General features: G+C 39.4%; 1 protein-coding gene and 1 long non-coding RNA gene across 9 annotated transcripts in view; both read left to right on the forward strand.

Annotated features, from left to right (window-relative positions):
• Window positions 1-8,209, forward strand: part of dnajc13 (DnaJ heat shock protein family (Hsp40) member C13) — a 33,769-nt gene extending 25,560 nt beyond the window's left edge. For 4 of the 8 annotated variants that reach the window (XM_074622427.1, XM_074622428.1, XM_074622430.1 and 1 more), the window contains 21 exons: window positions 13-148; window positions 317-501; window positions 605-679; window positions 791-910; window positions 1,018-1,413; window positions 1,504-1,617; window positions 1,792-1,908; window positions 2,566-2,595; window positions 2,805-2,982; window positions 3,087-3,178; window positions 3,260-3,359; window positions 3,472-3,546; window positions 3,631-3,743; window positions 3,841-4,010; window positions 4,111-4,153; window positions 4,246-4,419; window positions 4,520-4,699; window positions 4,932-5,072; window positions 5,174-5,317; window positions 5,450-5,549; window positions 7,055-8,209. In XM_074622427.1, coding sequence (XP_074478528.1) covers window positions 13-148; window positions 317-501; window positions 605-679; window positions 791-910; window positions 1,018-1,413; window positions 1,504-1,617; window positions 1,792-1,908; window positions 2,566-2,595; window positions 2,805-2,982; window positions 3,087-3,178; window positions 3,260-3,359; window positions 3,472-3,546; window positions 3,631-3,743; window positions 3,841-4,010; window positions 4,111-4,153; window positions 4,246-4,419; window positions 4,520-4,699; window positions 4,932-5,072; window positions 5,174-5,317; window positions 5,450-5,549; window positions 7,055-7,152 — 2,781 coding nt within the window. In that variant the 3' untranslated portion in view covers window positions 7,153-8,209. The remainder of the gene's footprint in view (window positions 1-12; window positions 149-316; window positions 502-604; window positions 680-790; window positions 911-1,017; window positions 1,414-1,503; window positions 1,618-1,791; window positions 1,909-2,565; window positions 2,596-2,804; window positions 2,983-3,086; window positions 3,179-3,259; window positions 3,360-3,471; window positions 3,547-3,630; window positions 3,744-3,840; window positions 4,011-4,110; window positions 4,154-4,245; window positions 4,420-4,519; window positions 4,700-4,931; window positions 5,073-5,173; window positions 5,318-5,449; window positions 5,550-7,054) is intronic. The other 4 variants (XM_074622429.1, XM_074622431.1, XM_074622433.1 and 1 more) reach the window with 1 other exon arrangement.
• Window positions 8,210-9,060: 851 nt separating this feature from the next.
• LOC141759430 (uncharacterized) lies at window positions 9,061-11,192 on the forward strand. Its single transcript, XR_012592119.1, has 3 exons — window positions 9,061-9,200; window positions 9,899-9,979; window positions 10,614-11,192. It is a non-coding gene; the product is annotated as an uncharacterized LOC141759430 (long non-coding RNA).
• The last annotated feature ends 1,664 nt before the right edge of the window (window positions 11,193-12,856 follow it).

Genomic DNA, 12,856 nt, shown 5'->3' on the forward strand with positions numbered 1-12,856 from the left:
TGTATCTTTCAGGAAATGTTTGAGAAAGTCAACAAAGCCTACGAGTTCCTCTGCACAAAGTCTGCCCGAATCCTGGACGGCCCCGACCCAGAAAACATCATCCTCATCCTCAAAGCTCAGAGCATCCTGTTCAACCGACACAAACAAGGTATGCAGACGGATCAACTTTATGTCTTTCATTTTTGCTATTGTTCTTTCTACCTACATGCATTTTGAAAGAAACAAGTTCAGGCACATTTTTTTAGTGAAAGTGTGTTGGTTGTTAGAGATTTTTTAACTAATACTGCTCCTCCTCCTCTTAATTGTTTATTAACAGAACTGGAACCTTACAAATACGCCGGTTACCCCATGCTCATCAAAACAATCACAATGGAAACAGAGGATGATCTGCTCTTCTCCAAAACCTCCCCTCTCCTCCCGGCTGCTGCTGAACTGGCCTTCCACACCGTCAACTGCTCAGCTCTTAACGCAGAGGAGCTGCGCCGCGACAACGGCATCGAGGTATGCACGCAGTCACAAATCCTCAAATATCAGCCAGTCTAAATGAAACCACTGTTCGTCTACATGTTGACTGAATAAATGATTGTTTCCTGTATTTAATCAGATATTGCTGGAGGCTCTCTCTCGGTGCGTTGCTGTATTAACTGCATCCAGCAAGCCTGATGACATGGCTGTACAGGTAAAATTAATCTGTATTCACCTGTAGACACCTTTCTCTCTGGAGATGACTACTGTACTGCTTGTATTAATGATTTCTATAACACATTTTCAATACTTGAATGTGCCACAGGTGTGCGGGCACATCTGTAAGTGCTACAGTGTAGCAGCCCAGTTTGAGGAATGCAGGGAAAAGATCATCGAACTGCCCAACATCATCAGGGACCTCTGTCACATCTTGTTCTTTGGAAAGGTGAGAACCCACTATAATACTTTATTCTTCTGAGTTTTCTGTCTATAATTAGAAAGAAAAATCTTCATTGTGTACTATTTTTCATCATCAATATCGCCACCTCCCAGGGTCTCCCGAAAACTGCCGCCCTGGCAGTACAGTGCGTGAGCTCCTTCGCAGTGGATTTCTTCCTACAGACCCATCTGTACCACGCTGGCGTGCTCTGGCACCTACTGGTCCACCTCTTCAACTACGACTACACTCTGGAGGAGAGCGGCGTGCAAGCTAGCCAGGACACAAACCAACAGCAGGTGTCAAACAGCCTGGCCAAGCTCAGCCTGGTGGCTCTGAGCCGTCTCGGAGGCTACGCCCAGATACCTCACACCCCAGACGGGAACAATCCCGTTTCAGAGACCAACGGCATCGAGGGCACGCCTCCAGAGAACCCCACCATCCGCAAGAGCTTAGCAGCCATGCTGACGCCATACATTTCAAGGAAGCTGGGAAAAGGAACTCCTGCTGAGGTATGTTGTACAGGTGGATAAGGAGGGTTGTGTCCAGCTTTTACATACATAAACCCCAACACCAAGCTGAGTGTCCTGTTGTGCATTTAGGTCCTGAAGCTGATGAATAGCAACTCAGAGAACCCGTACCTGATCTGGAACAATGGAACCCGAGCCGAGCTGCTGGAGTTCCTGGAGGGTCAACAGCAGGGAAACATCAAGAGGGTATGAATACCATTTATAATATCAAAATAGATATTAGTTATTTACACTGATTTTTTGAATACTCTGTTCTGATTGGTCAATCACAGCGTGCTACAGTCTGTTATTTCTTTATAGCAGACTCCATATAAGCGTTTTCCACTTTATTCATGCATCCTCTCTTTGGTCTCTTCATAGGGAGAAAATGATGAAAGCTTTGGTGCAGAGTTTGTGTTCACTGATCACAGCAAAGAGCTGATAGTTGGTGAGATCTTTGTCCGGGTCTACAATGAGCAACCGTCGTTTCCTCTTGAGGTGAGTAAAAAGAACAGCATAGTATTACAACCACTTTTAGATCATAACAGACGGCATCTTGAAACAGCCACATTCATTATAGCTGTGAATATTGACAGTAGTATTGACTAAAAACCCATTTTATTTGTAGTATTTTGGCACATTTAATAGTCTATTTCAGCTCCGGTCCGGTGGTACGCAAGAGCCTTGCTAAAAGATGTAACAATTGCACTCCAACTGGCCCAAGTCCTTAACTTAAAACCAAAAATTGTCATTTGATTCAATTTTATTACAGGCAAAACAGTTATTAATACCATATACACATCACATTACAATGATATAAACATTTGTTGTTAATCATTTTAATATTTTAGAAATAAAATTTTGTGGGAAGTCACGTCTGACCTAGCACGAACTAGTAACGTTAGCGTTAGTCGGATTCATACTCCTCAGTCGTTGATTAAAGCTGAACGAGTAGAAATTTTAAATGGCAACAAGGTCCAAAAGACAGTTGAGAGAAAAGTGACAACGCTGGCCCTGACAGTTCAGAGTCAGACAAACCTTTCAATGATGAAGAGGAGTCATAGTGGGCAGTTGAGCCGCCAAGCGGCGCCACGTCTAGCAAAATGAAAAGAAGTTACCAGGCTGGCTTCATTAATCTGGGATTTACCATCACAGGGCCAGAGGAGCAGAAAAGGCTGTTTACAAGTGAGGTGGCTTCCTGGTTTTTACGTTGTTGGGTCTGCAGGGGGAAGTGTCACTTGGGAGATTTGGTTTGGTATATAGTGGTACACGGTCTGAATAGTTTGGGAACGTCTGGTCTATTTGGTTTATTTGCATGAATTTGATATGAAATTAACTTTAATTATGATGCTATATTGTGTTGCATTATGATGTGTTGCAATCTCTGTTTTTAGTACCCCAAAGCATTTGCAGCCAGTCTTCTGGACTACGTAGGCTCCCAGGCCCAGTACCTCCACACTCTGCTGGCCATGAGTCAGAGTAACAAAGTAGAGTCCCAGCAGCATGCCGAGAGGCTCCGCTTCGCTGAGATGGCTTTAGAGGCTCTCCGCAATGTCATCAAGAACAACCCCGGTGAGATATGACACTTCCTCCAGTTCTGCTTTATCCGAAGAGCGTGTTGTTGTTTTATTTAGATGTCTTAACTTGTCTAAGCAGTTCTCTTTGTATGATTTCAGGTTCGGAGTCAGAGTGCATCGGCCATTTCAAGCTGCTCTTCTCGTTGTTGCGGGTTCATGGAGCTGGACGAGTACAGCAGCTGGTTTTGGAGGTAGAGGTTCTTCTTGGTCCCGATATCTAATTTTACTGTGATTCCCAATGTGCATTTTCCTCATACTGGTTTCCTCTGCAGGTTGTGAATACAGTGACGTCAAACCAAGAATGCGTTAGCAACATTGCTGAGTCGCTGGTGTTGTCCAACCTTTTGTTGCTGCTGCACTCGCTCCCCTCCAGTAAGAAGACACTCGGAAACAGAAAACAAATCACTGTGCTCTTTTCAGCCTTTTCTTACGTATTGTAGTGTTGTATCTGTGGATTAAAATGTGTTTTTTTTTCATCATTTAGGCAGGCAAATGGTGCTGGAAACCTTGTATGCACTGACTTCCAACACAAAGATAGTCAAAGAGGCTATGGCCAAAGGTCAGTGTAATTCTATTTTTCCTTTTCCATATTTATGTGAATTCTGAGCGCACAGATGTTCATGTTCATCTGTTTGTTCCCCAGGTGCTCTGATCTACTTGCTAGACCTCTTCTGTAACTGCACACATCCCCAAGTTCGCACACAGACTGCAGAGCTGTTCTCCAAGATGACCTCAGACAAGCTGGTTGGGCCAAAGGTCAGTCTGGACAGATATGAATAGAACAATTAAAATGATAAATATCCTCCTCCTCGCGTTATCATGCATCATCATCATATATCCTCATCCCTGCCAGGTGCGTCTAACGCTGATCCGTTTCCTTCCTGGTGTGTTCATGGACGCCATGCGAGACAACGCCGAGGCAGCTGTGCACATATTCGAGGGAACGCACGAGAACCCTGAGCTCATCTGGAATGACGGCTCAAGGGAGACAGTGTCCACAACTGTCCGGGAGATGATGCTCGAGTATGACATGAGCGCAATTCAATGCTCTATTTTACCAATAGCTAGTGACAAGTTTGAAATATTGGAGTATCCTAATTGTCTAATATAATGTTTTTTCCAGGCACTTTAAACAGCAGAAGGATAATCCTGATGTGAACTGGAGAGTGAGTGCAATAATTTAATACTTGCAATAAAGCAGTGATATGCTGTTGTGTATGATTTATTGTGACAATAAATTCTTGTTTTGTGTGCTCAGTTGCCAGAGGACTTCACAGTGGCTTACGGAGCAGGACAGGGCGAGCTAGAAGTTGGTGGAGTCTTCCTGCGTATCTTTATTGCTCAGCCAGGCTGGGTGCTACGCAAGCCTCGAGAGTTCCTGGTGTCTCTGCTGGAGACCCTGACTGAGCTGCTGGAGAAGAACAACCCCAATGTAAGGAGCTGCCTTACTGAGAAACACAAACAGTATTTTATGTTTCCGCTTACTCTGTTCTTACACTCACAATTTCACTTCTTCCGTCGATCTCCTGCAGGGTGAGGCCCTGGAGACGGTTACCACGGCAGCGGCGTGTCTGTTCAGCACACAGAGCCAGCTGGCCGACCAGGTTCCTCCTCTGGGTCACCTGCCTCGCGTCCTGACGGCACTCAACCACAAGAACAACGCCGTGCCCAAGAGCGCCATCCGTCTCATCCACGTGCTGTCAGACAATGAGGTGAGGAGCTCAAAACAGAGCGTTTCAGACAGAGGGTGAAAAGAGGTGCTGCAGCACAGCCGGTATGATAACGATAAGCATGTAAACATGTTCTAGTAGAAACACAAAATACAAGAATGCACCTGAAAATAAGCGTAACAGGTCCTCTTTAAGATTTGCCAAACAAACAATGTATTGGGTAGTTTGTCTCCTTTCTGCACTATGACACACTAAAACAGTTGTTTTTGTGTAGCTGTGTGTACGCTCCATGGCTTCTCTGGAGACTATCGGCCCACTCATGACTGGGATGAGATCTCGACCAGACATGGCCGGATTAGCTTGTGAAGCTCTCAACCGCATGTTCCAGAAGGAGCAGACTGAACTAGTGGCCCAGGTAAACTGTCACCGTTGTTATTTATTTTATTTTGTTATGTACATCATGTTTGATGACCATGTAAAATGAATAATAATGTATTTTATTAATGATCTGAACAGGCTCTCAGAGTGGAGCTGGTGCCATACCTCCTGAAGCTACTGGAAGGAATCGGTCTGGAGACATTAGATAACCCTTCAGCTACAAAGGCCCAGATAGTAAAGGCTCTCAAGTCCATGACTCGCAGTCTGCTGTACGGAGAACAGGTATGATAGGAGCACACGACCAGCAGGATTATAAGTTAAACCTACTGAATGATTAGTACCATTAATTGTCAAAATGACATCATACTGTTCATTTATCTTATTTGAAACTCTTTGCAAATTGCTGCTTTGCAGGTGAATGAGATTCTAGCGAAGTCCTCAGTGTGGAGTGCCTTCAAAGACCAGAAACATGATCTTTTCATCTCAGAGACTCAGACCGCAGGCTACCTGACAGGTACAGTATTTCTATACATCCGCTATAAAACACTTGGCATCACAAAACCTGACATTTTCTTAACAAGCAAAGCTGTTGAACTCATTTTTCTGTCAGTGTTCAAAAGGTAAGTCTTTCTCTGAGCTGTTGTTGAATCTTAATGCTTTTGCTTTATCCTAAAACAACACCTTGTGGCTGACTCCTCACTTGTGCTTAAACCCAGAGACCCTTTCTGTCTCCACGTCCTATAACTTCCTGGCCCTGCCCTTCCCTTCCTCTTTGTCCTCCACCTTTCCTCCTCAGGGGTATCCACTCCTTCTCTCATGGCCGCCAGTAGCCCACTGCGAGGTGGGCTCTAGACTCCTAAGCTGGGCCCTCACAGCCCTCCTCTCTCTTGCTCTGATGCAGGTAGACTTTGACCTCGCTCCTACTGCCATTCCTCACCTCTTTACCTCCATCTTTGACCCACACTTAATTTTCCATTCCCACCTCTCCCATCTTCACAGTGCTGACAGTAATGTCATACCATCTTCATCTCCATCCACCAACTACTAACAGAAATGGCCTTGAAAGCTGAAAATTAAAAGCTTAAAGGGATAGTTTGGGTGTTTTGAAGTGGGTTGTATGAGGTACTTATCCATAGAGTTACCACACGGATTAAAAAGCAATGTACTGCTGTGGACAGCGGCAGCAGCAAAACATATTTTAGTCACCTAAAAGAAAGGCCTAACTAAAAAAATCAATATCAGTTTCATTGTACGCTATATTTAGAATATTTTCACCAGTTTAATTTGCCGTCAGACAGCTATACAGTCTGTTTCTGACGGGGAACTGAAGCCGTTATCTGTGCTCTCACCTAAGCAACCAGAGTCCATTGGAAAAAAAAAAAAAAATTTTACCTCGCAGAACACGGGAGTTTCTGGTCTACCGCTGTCTCGATCAGTTAGTTAGTTAGTTAGTTAGTTAGTTAGTTAGTTAGTGTTATTGTGTGACTTTGGTGTTTTAAATGGTTAGTTCGGATTCATCAAAGTCACACAATAATGTAAACCATCTAACCGATCGAGGCAGCGGTAGACCAGCAACCCCGTGTTCTGCGAGGTAAAATTGCAGTTTTTTTTCAATGGAGTCTGGTGGCTTTGGCAAGAGCATAGATGGATAAAAGGGCTTCAGTTCCCCGTCAGAAAAGGCTGTCTGACGGCAAGTTAAAGCGGTGAAAATGTTGTAAATATAGCAGTACATTGCTTTGGAAACTCCTGTCTGCTTCTCCAAACTGGGGGCGTGCCGACTGCCATCTACTATAGTTAATACACTGATTATAGATAAGTACCTCGTACAATCCCACCTCAAAACACACAAACTATCCCTTTAAAATACTGCAGTCAATGTAGTGATCACTCCTCTATACATTCAGTAGTTGATGTCTTTTACAGTAGTTTATTACGTCATTGTAGCTCACAACTAGCACTCCAGCTCTCCCGCCTGGTCACACCTGTACTGAATCGTATCTCTCTTCCTGTCACCTGTAGGTCCAGGAGTAGCAGGTTACCTTACAGCAGGAACTGGCACCACGGTAATTCCCAACGTCCCACCCCCTGTGGACAACGACATTGGAGACCAAGGCTGATGGACACACTCACAGTCACGCTCAGGCACCCAGACTGCCCTGCAGCTTCACGGCCGCAGCTCAGAGAGGGACTGTTCAGCTCCCAGACGAGGGGATGGAGAGCGAGAAAGACGGAGGAGAGCGGGCCGTCATTGACCGTCACCAAAATCTCTGCAACACCTCCTCCAGTATCACTCTCCTCTCCCCTTACAAAACGGCACTCAAGTCTTCATAAACACTTTGAAATTGTTTTAACGGATGACCACATTTGTTTTGTTTCTGTACTACATTTCTTGTTTCTTCCAATGACACACAGAGGAGTTTACTTTTTGTATGAATATATTTTTTACTCTAGATTTTGTTTCATGAGAAAGACATTGGAAGACTGAGGCGTATCATAGGTTAAAACTGTCTCTTCTCGATTATCTTATTATTCCTCTTACTGTACCCTAAATCCTGAACAGAGGATACTCAAGTCTTGTTTGTGACACATTTGTGCACAGGACCTATCCACTTCTTACATAAACATGTCATTTACTAGTCTATAATGGATAATAATGGATTCTCATATGGAAAAGGAAACATGTTAAAAAAGGAAATCTGAAAATATCTGTTTATGATTTCTTCGCCCTGTTTCTCCACAAGAAAATGTCACTTGAACCCTCGGAGTGATGCTGACCTCTCGCTCGATCCACCCTTTCAAAGTTGACACAGATCTGCTCTCCAGCTGTCCAGCCTCTTATTCCTCTGATCTTAATTCACAGTTCAATCTGCTCTCTCTTTGAAGGCTACCCTTTCTGCCTCACATTTTTTAAAGTAATTCTCCTTCCCCCCCCCCCAGAATGCAAAAAGCACTAGAATATTTATAAGTGAATAATAACCACCGGAAATGAGCTTCTGCTAAGACATGACGAATGACGTTGATTACGAATCTATGTGAAAGACTAGTGCAATTTGTGAAATGTTCAATGTAATATTACGTATATAAACTTTCTATATTGAATGTACATTAAAAAAAAAAAAAAATCAGTCACACTTGTACATAAAATTTTAAGAATAAAAGGGAACCCACAGTGTTGTTCTTTTGTATTTACATTTGTGTTTGTCAAAGTAACAGATTTTTCAACAGAATGAGCAGATTATTGTTCCCTCGTGTTTGAAAAGCAGGAGTCAAAAGTATTTTATTGTTTCCAAAGAAGAAAATTAACACATATATTTTCTCATAGAGTGAAATGATCACAGTATTGGATGGATTTTCCCATGTCACGCCAAGTTATCTCATCTGATTTTCAGATAGATGTTCTTTATTAATCATAAATTGGGAAATTATTTTTTATAAAAAAATATATATTTTATTTTTATTTTTATAAAAAAAATACTTTTATTTTTATTAAGAAATATATATTTTTTTTATTGTTAAAAAAATATATTTTTATGAGAAAATATATGTTTATTTTTATAAAAAAATATTTTTATTTTTATTAAAAAACATTTTTTTTTTATTGTTAAAAAAATATATATTTTTATAAAATAATATTTTTATTTTTATAAAAATAAAAATATTTTTATTTTTATAAAAAAAAAATAGTTTCAGACGCCTTTTTTTTTTTTTTTATATATATATATATATATTTTTTTATTTTTAAACAATATATTTTTATTTTTATAAAAAAAATATATTTTTTTTATTGTTAAAAAAATATTTATTTTTATAAAAAAATATATTTTTATTTTTAAACAAAATATATTTTTATTTTTATAAAAAAATATATATATTTTTATTTTTATTTTTATAAAAAAAAATATATATTTTTTATTGTTAAAAAAAATATTTTTATTTTTATTTTTATAAAAATAATATATATATTTTATTAGGTAGTACTCATTGAGATTAAGAATTTCTTTTGCAAGAGAGACCTGGCCAAGACAGCAGCATTTAAATATTTGGATTCAGTCACGGTTACCATGGAGACCTTCAGTGCATCTGTCAAACGTGCAACTCTGAGAAGACTCAGTGAAGACTCCCATCATCACCTGCAGAAGTCACTGTTCAACTTCATCAACACAAGGTAAGAACAGATAATCTTTGTGCAGCTGGTGTATACTTTTAGTCTTTAATGTTATACTGCACAAAAAAACTGCATAACATTTTTAGCATTCAAAATAACTTTAGAAATCAGCTGATTTATAAGTTTGTTCTGTAAATTGTAACTGGTCCTCTTGTGAAGTTGAAGCTAAAGTAAAGACTGTTGTGTTGTGAAACACACTGTTGAATTCAACAGTGTGTTTCACAACACAAGAGTCTTATTTGATTTTTAATTTGAATATTCTCTATATAATGATGTGATTTAGCTACTGCCTTATTTATGTAGGATAACAAACTCAGTTAGCAAGATTTAGATTTAGCCACAGTTGGCCATGGCTTTCTCACCAGCTAGCTTTAAACAGACTTAATATAGCTAGCTCTCTTTTACTTTAGCTGTATGTACAGAAATTATACATTTCTATAGTATTTTCCTTTTTATGGTAAAAAAAATTAATGTCAAAACTCTGTTTAATATAAGTTGTTCATCATTTTCACAAATATTTATCAGACATTTCTAATTAAAGGGCAGTTATTTAAAAAATGCACATTGTGGGGAGGAAGGATGAATGTCTGTGTGTTATTATTCAAAGTTACACATGTCTGACTGGACTATACTTGCATATGGACACTTGTTTATTCATGTTTTTTCTCTGCTTTACTGTCTTTGTTTTATGATGACAGTTTGACTCACAAATGGAGGAAGAATATCTGGTAGAAGTGGAGATAACCACCAGCAACGCAATGAGCTCATCAGAAGAAGAGGTAAACATAAAGAGTTGTTGTCTGTTTAGCTGAAGTAAAAGTCCCATTCCTTTTCCCTTAAACAATGTTACGTGACTGACAGAAAGCATCTCATTTTTTAATAAAAAGTCAAAGGTGTAAAACATTGTTTGTACATAAATACTTGAGATGTTAACTACAACTCCCAAGGTGCATTTCTGCAAGAAACATCCAATCACAGAGCTTAAAATTATGTTACTGAAAACCACAATCTGCAGCAATTTATTTTTAAATTCAGTGAAGTGTTGTGAATTGCCTCTGTTCCATGGCAACGGTGGCTGAGGCTCATGGGTATTGTGGTATTTAAACTTGTCCGCCATGCCTAAATTACAGACAAAACATGATTTCTCAAGTTGAAATCATTAAAACTATAATATAAACCTATAGGATCACCTGGGAGAGTTTCTATAACCGTGGTTTAATCTGTGTACAACAAACATACTTTATAACATTCAGGATGACTTAACACAGCACGTCTTAGTACCTCTCTGATGTTTTAATATGGAAAACTAGTTATTGAGAGGTCACCTCTTCTTATATTATTAGTGAGCTCCACCAATTAATATCCTCTTGTGCTCTCTCTATCTTTCTCTGTCTACATATTTTTGCTTCATAGCAACAGACGGCCACAATTCCTGTCGGACCTTGTGGCGAGGGTGAGGAGAGATTCGTGGGAGAACAAATGGATCCACAGCAGCCTGCCGACACTATGGAGGAACCACACCGCTGTGACTGGTCATTCCCAGGGCATCTGAAGGATCGTCAGAGTAGCAACCCTGGAAAAAAGCCCTACACCTGCGACCAGTGTGGGAAGAGTTACAGATCCTCTAGATCTTTAAAAGTTCATCAGCGGACTCATTCTGGAGAGAAGCCCTACAACTGTGAGCAGTGTGGGAAGAGTTTCAGCCAGCCGGGAAATTTACAGCGTCATCAGCGGACTCATACTGGAGAGAAGCCCTACACCTGTGAGAAGTGCACAAAGAGTTACACTCGACGGGAAAATTTAAAGAATCATCAGTTGATTCATCGGTGGATTGATGCTGGAGAACAAAGTCCCAACTGTGAGAAGTGTGGGACGGTTTTCTCATCCAAATGCTGTGAAGATTGTATACCTGAATTATCTGAACCTGAAAGAATTACATGATCTGTAAAAGTTGTCACAAAAATATTTCAATAATATTGATACTGCATGCAACTTGAGTCGTCACCTGTTATTATTGCTTTAATTCTTCCATCAAAGCACACACACACACACACATACACACACACACACACACACACACACACACACACGCACGCACGCGCGCACACACACACACACACACACACACACACACACACACACACACACACACACACACACAGTGGTGCTAGAAGTATTCAGATCTTGTAAAAGTACTAATACCACAGCAAAAGTATTGCTTTCAAAATGTTACTTAAGTAAAAGTACAAAAGTATTAACATCAAAATAAAGTACCAAATGTAAAAGTACCCATCATGCAGAATGGTCAATTTCAGATTCATATATATTATATTATTGTATTATAATTAGGGCTGTTGATCGATTCAAATATTTAATCACGATTAATCCCATGATTGTCCATAGTTAATCTCGATTAATTGCAAATTAATCACACGTTTTTTATCTGTTCAAAATGTACCTTAAAGGGAGATTTGTCAAGTATTTAATACTCTTATCAACATGAGGGTGGGCAAATATGCTGCTTTATGCAAATGTATACATATATGTATATATATTTATTATTAGAAATCAATTAACAACGCAAAACAATGACAAATGTTGTCCAGAAACCCTCACGGGTACTGCATTTAGCATAAGAAATATGCTCAAATCATAACATGGCAAACTCAAGCCCAACAGTCAAAAATCTTTATTTATATAGCACCTTGAAAACGCAGTTACAAAGTGCTTTGCAATAAAAACAGAACACATTTAAAACAGGGATATCAAAAGGTACTAAAAAGCCAATAACTCATATATTTAAATAATAATAATTAAATAAATCCCTAAATGAAGTATTTCCCCACCAGAAGGTTATTCCCGACAGTGTGGACAGGACCTTGAGATATTATAGGTTCTTTAAGCTTTCTTTTAAGGATAAACAATAAAAAGTCATTTTTTTACAGTAAAAATCAGCATCCTGACAGTTTGTACGAGTTTTAATCACACCATTAGGCTTTTAAATAGTTTTGATATGTTTGGCTTTATTTATTATTATGCTCATATTTTTTAAAACCAATGTATGATTGTATTACTTTAGTTTTAGGGCATGTTTTACAATATCATCAAACATTGAATACTGTAGATGCTGCGGATGAAATGAAGAGCATTATTAAACAGAGACTGAGGGAAAGGTGGCAGAAGCAATGGGAGGAAGAGAGAAAAGGACGGTGGTTTTACAGAGTTCAAAGGAAAGTGGGAGAAATGAGGTGTGTGGGAAGGAACAGGAGAGATGAGACAATATCAACACTTAGATTTGGACACACTGGACTGTTTAGTCCAGTGTGTCCAAATCTAATTCTTGATATTTAAACTATTTAAAATAGCTAAACATGACACAGGTCAATGTAATTAGAGGAAAACGGTGGAGCATGTCATATTGCATTGTGAGAGATATGAGGAAGAAAGAAGGCATTTGAGTCAAGGCCTCAATGAGATTAAAGTACACTTTGATTTAATAGATATTCTACAAAAGAACTCACTAAATGAGTGTTATAAAACATGATTTCAGTATCTTAGACAACTTAATATGACTGGAAAAATATGAGGTTGTTTGTTTTCTTTTTTTTCTTTTTTTAATATAGTAATTATTAGCCAGAATGATCCTTACTCCAGAC

The sequence above is a fragment of the Sebastes fasciatus genome, chromosome 21 (genome assembly GCF_043250625.1).
Source record: "Sebastes fasciatus isolate fSebFas1 chromosome 21, fSebFas1.pri, whole genome shotgun sequence".
Taxonomy (NCBI): domain Eukaryota; kingdom Metazoa; phylum Chordata; class Actinopteri; order Perciformes; family Sebastidae; genus Sebastes; species Sebastes fasciatus.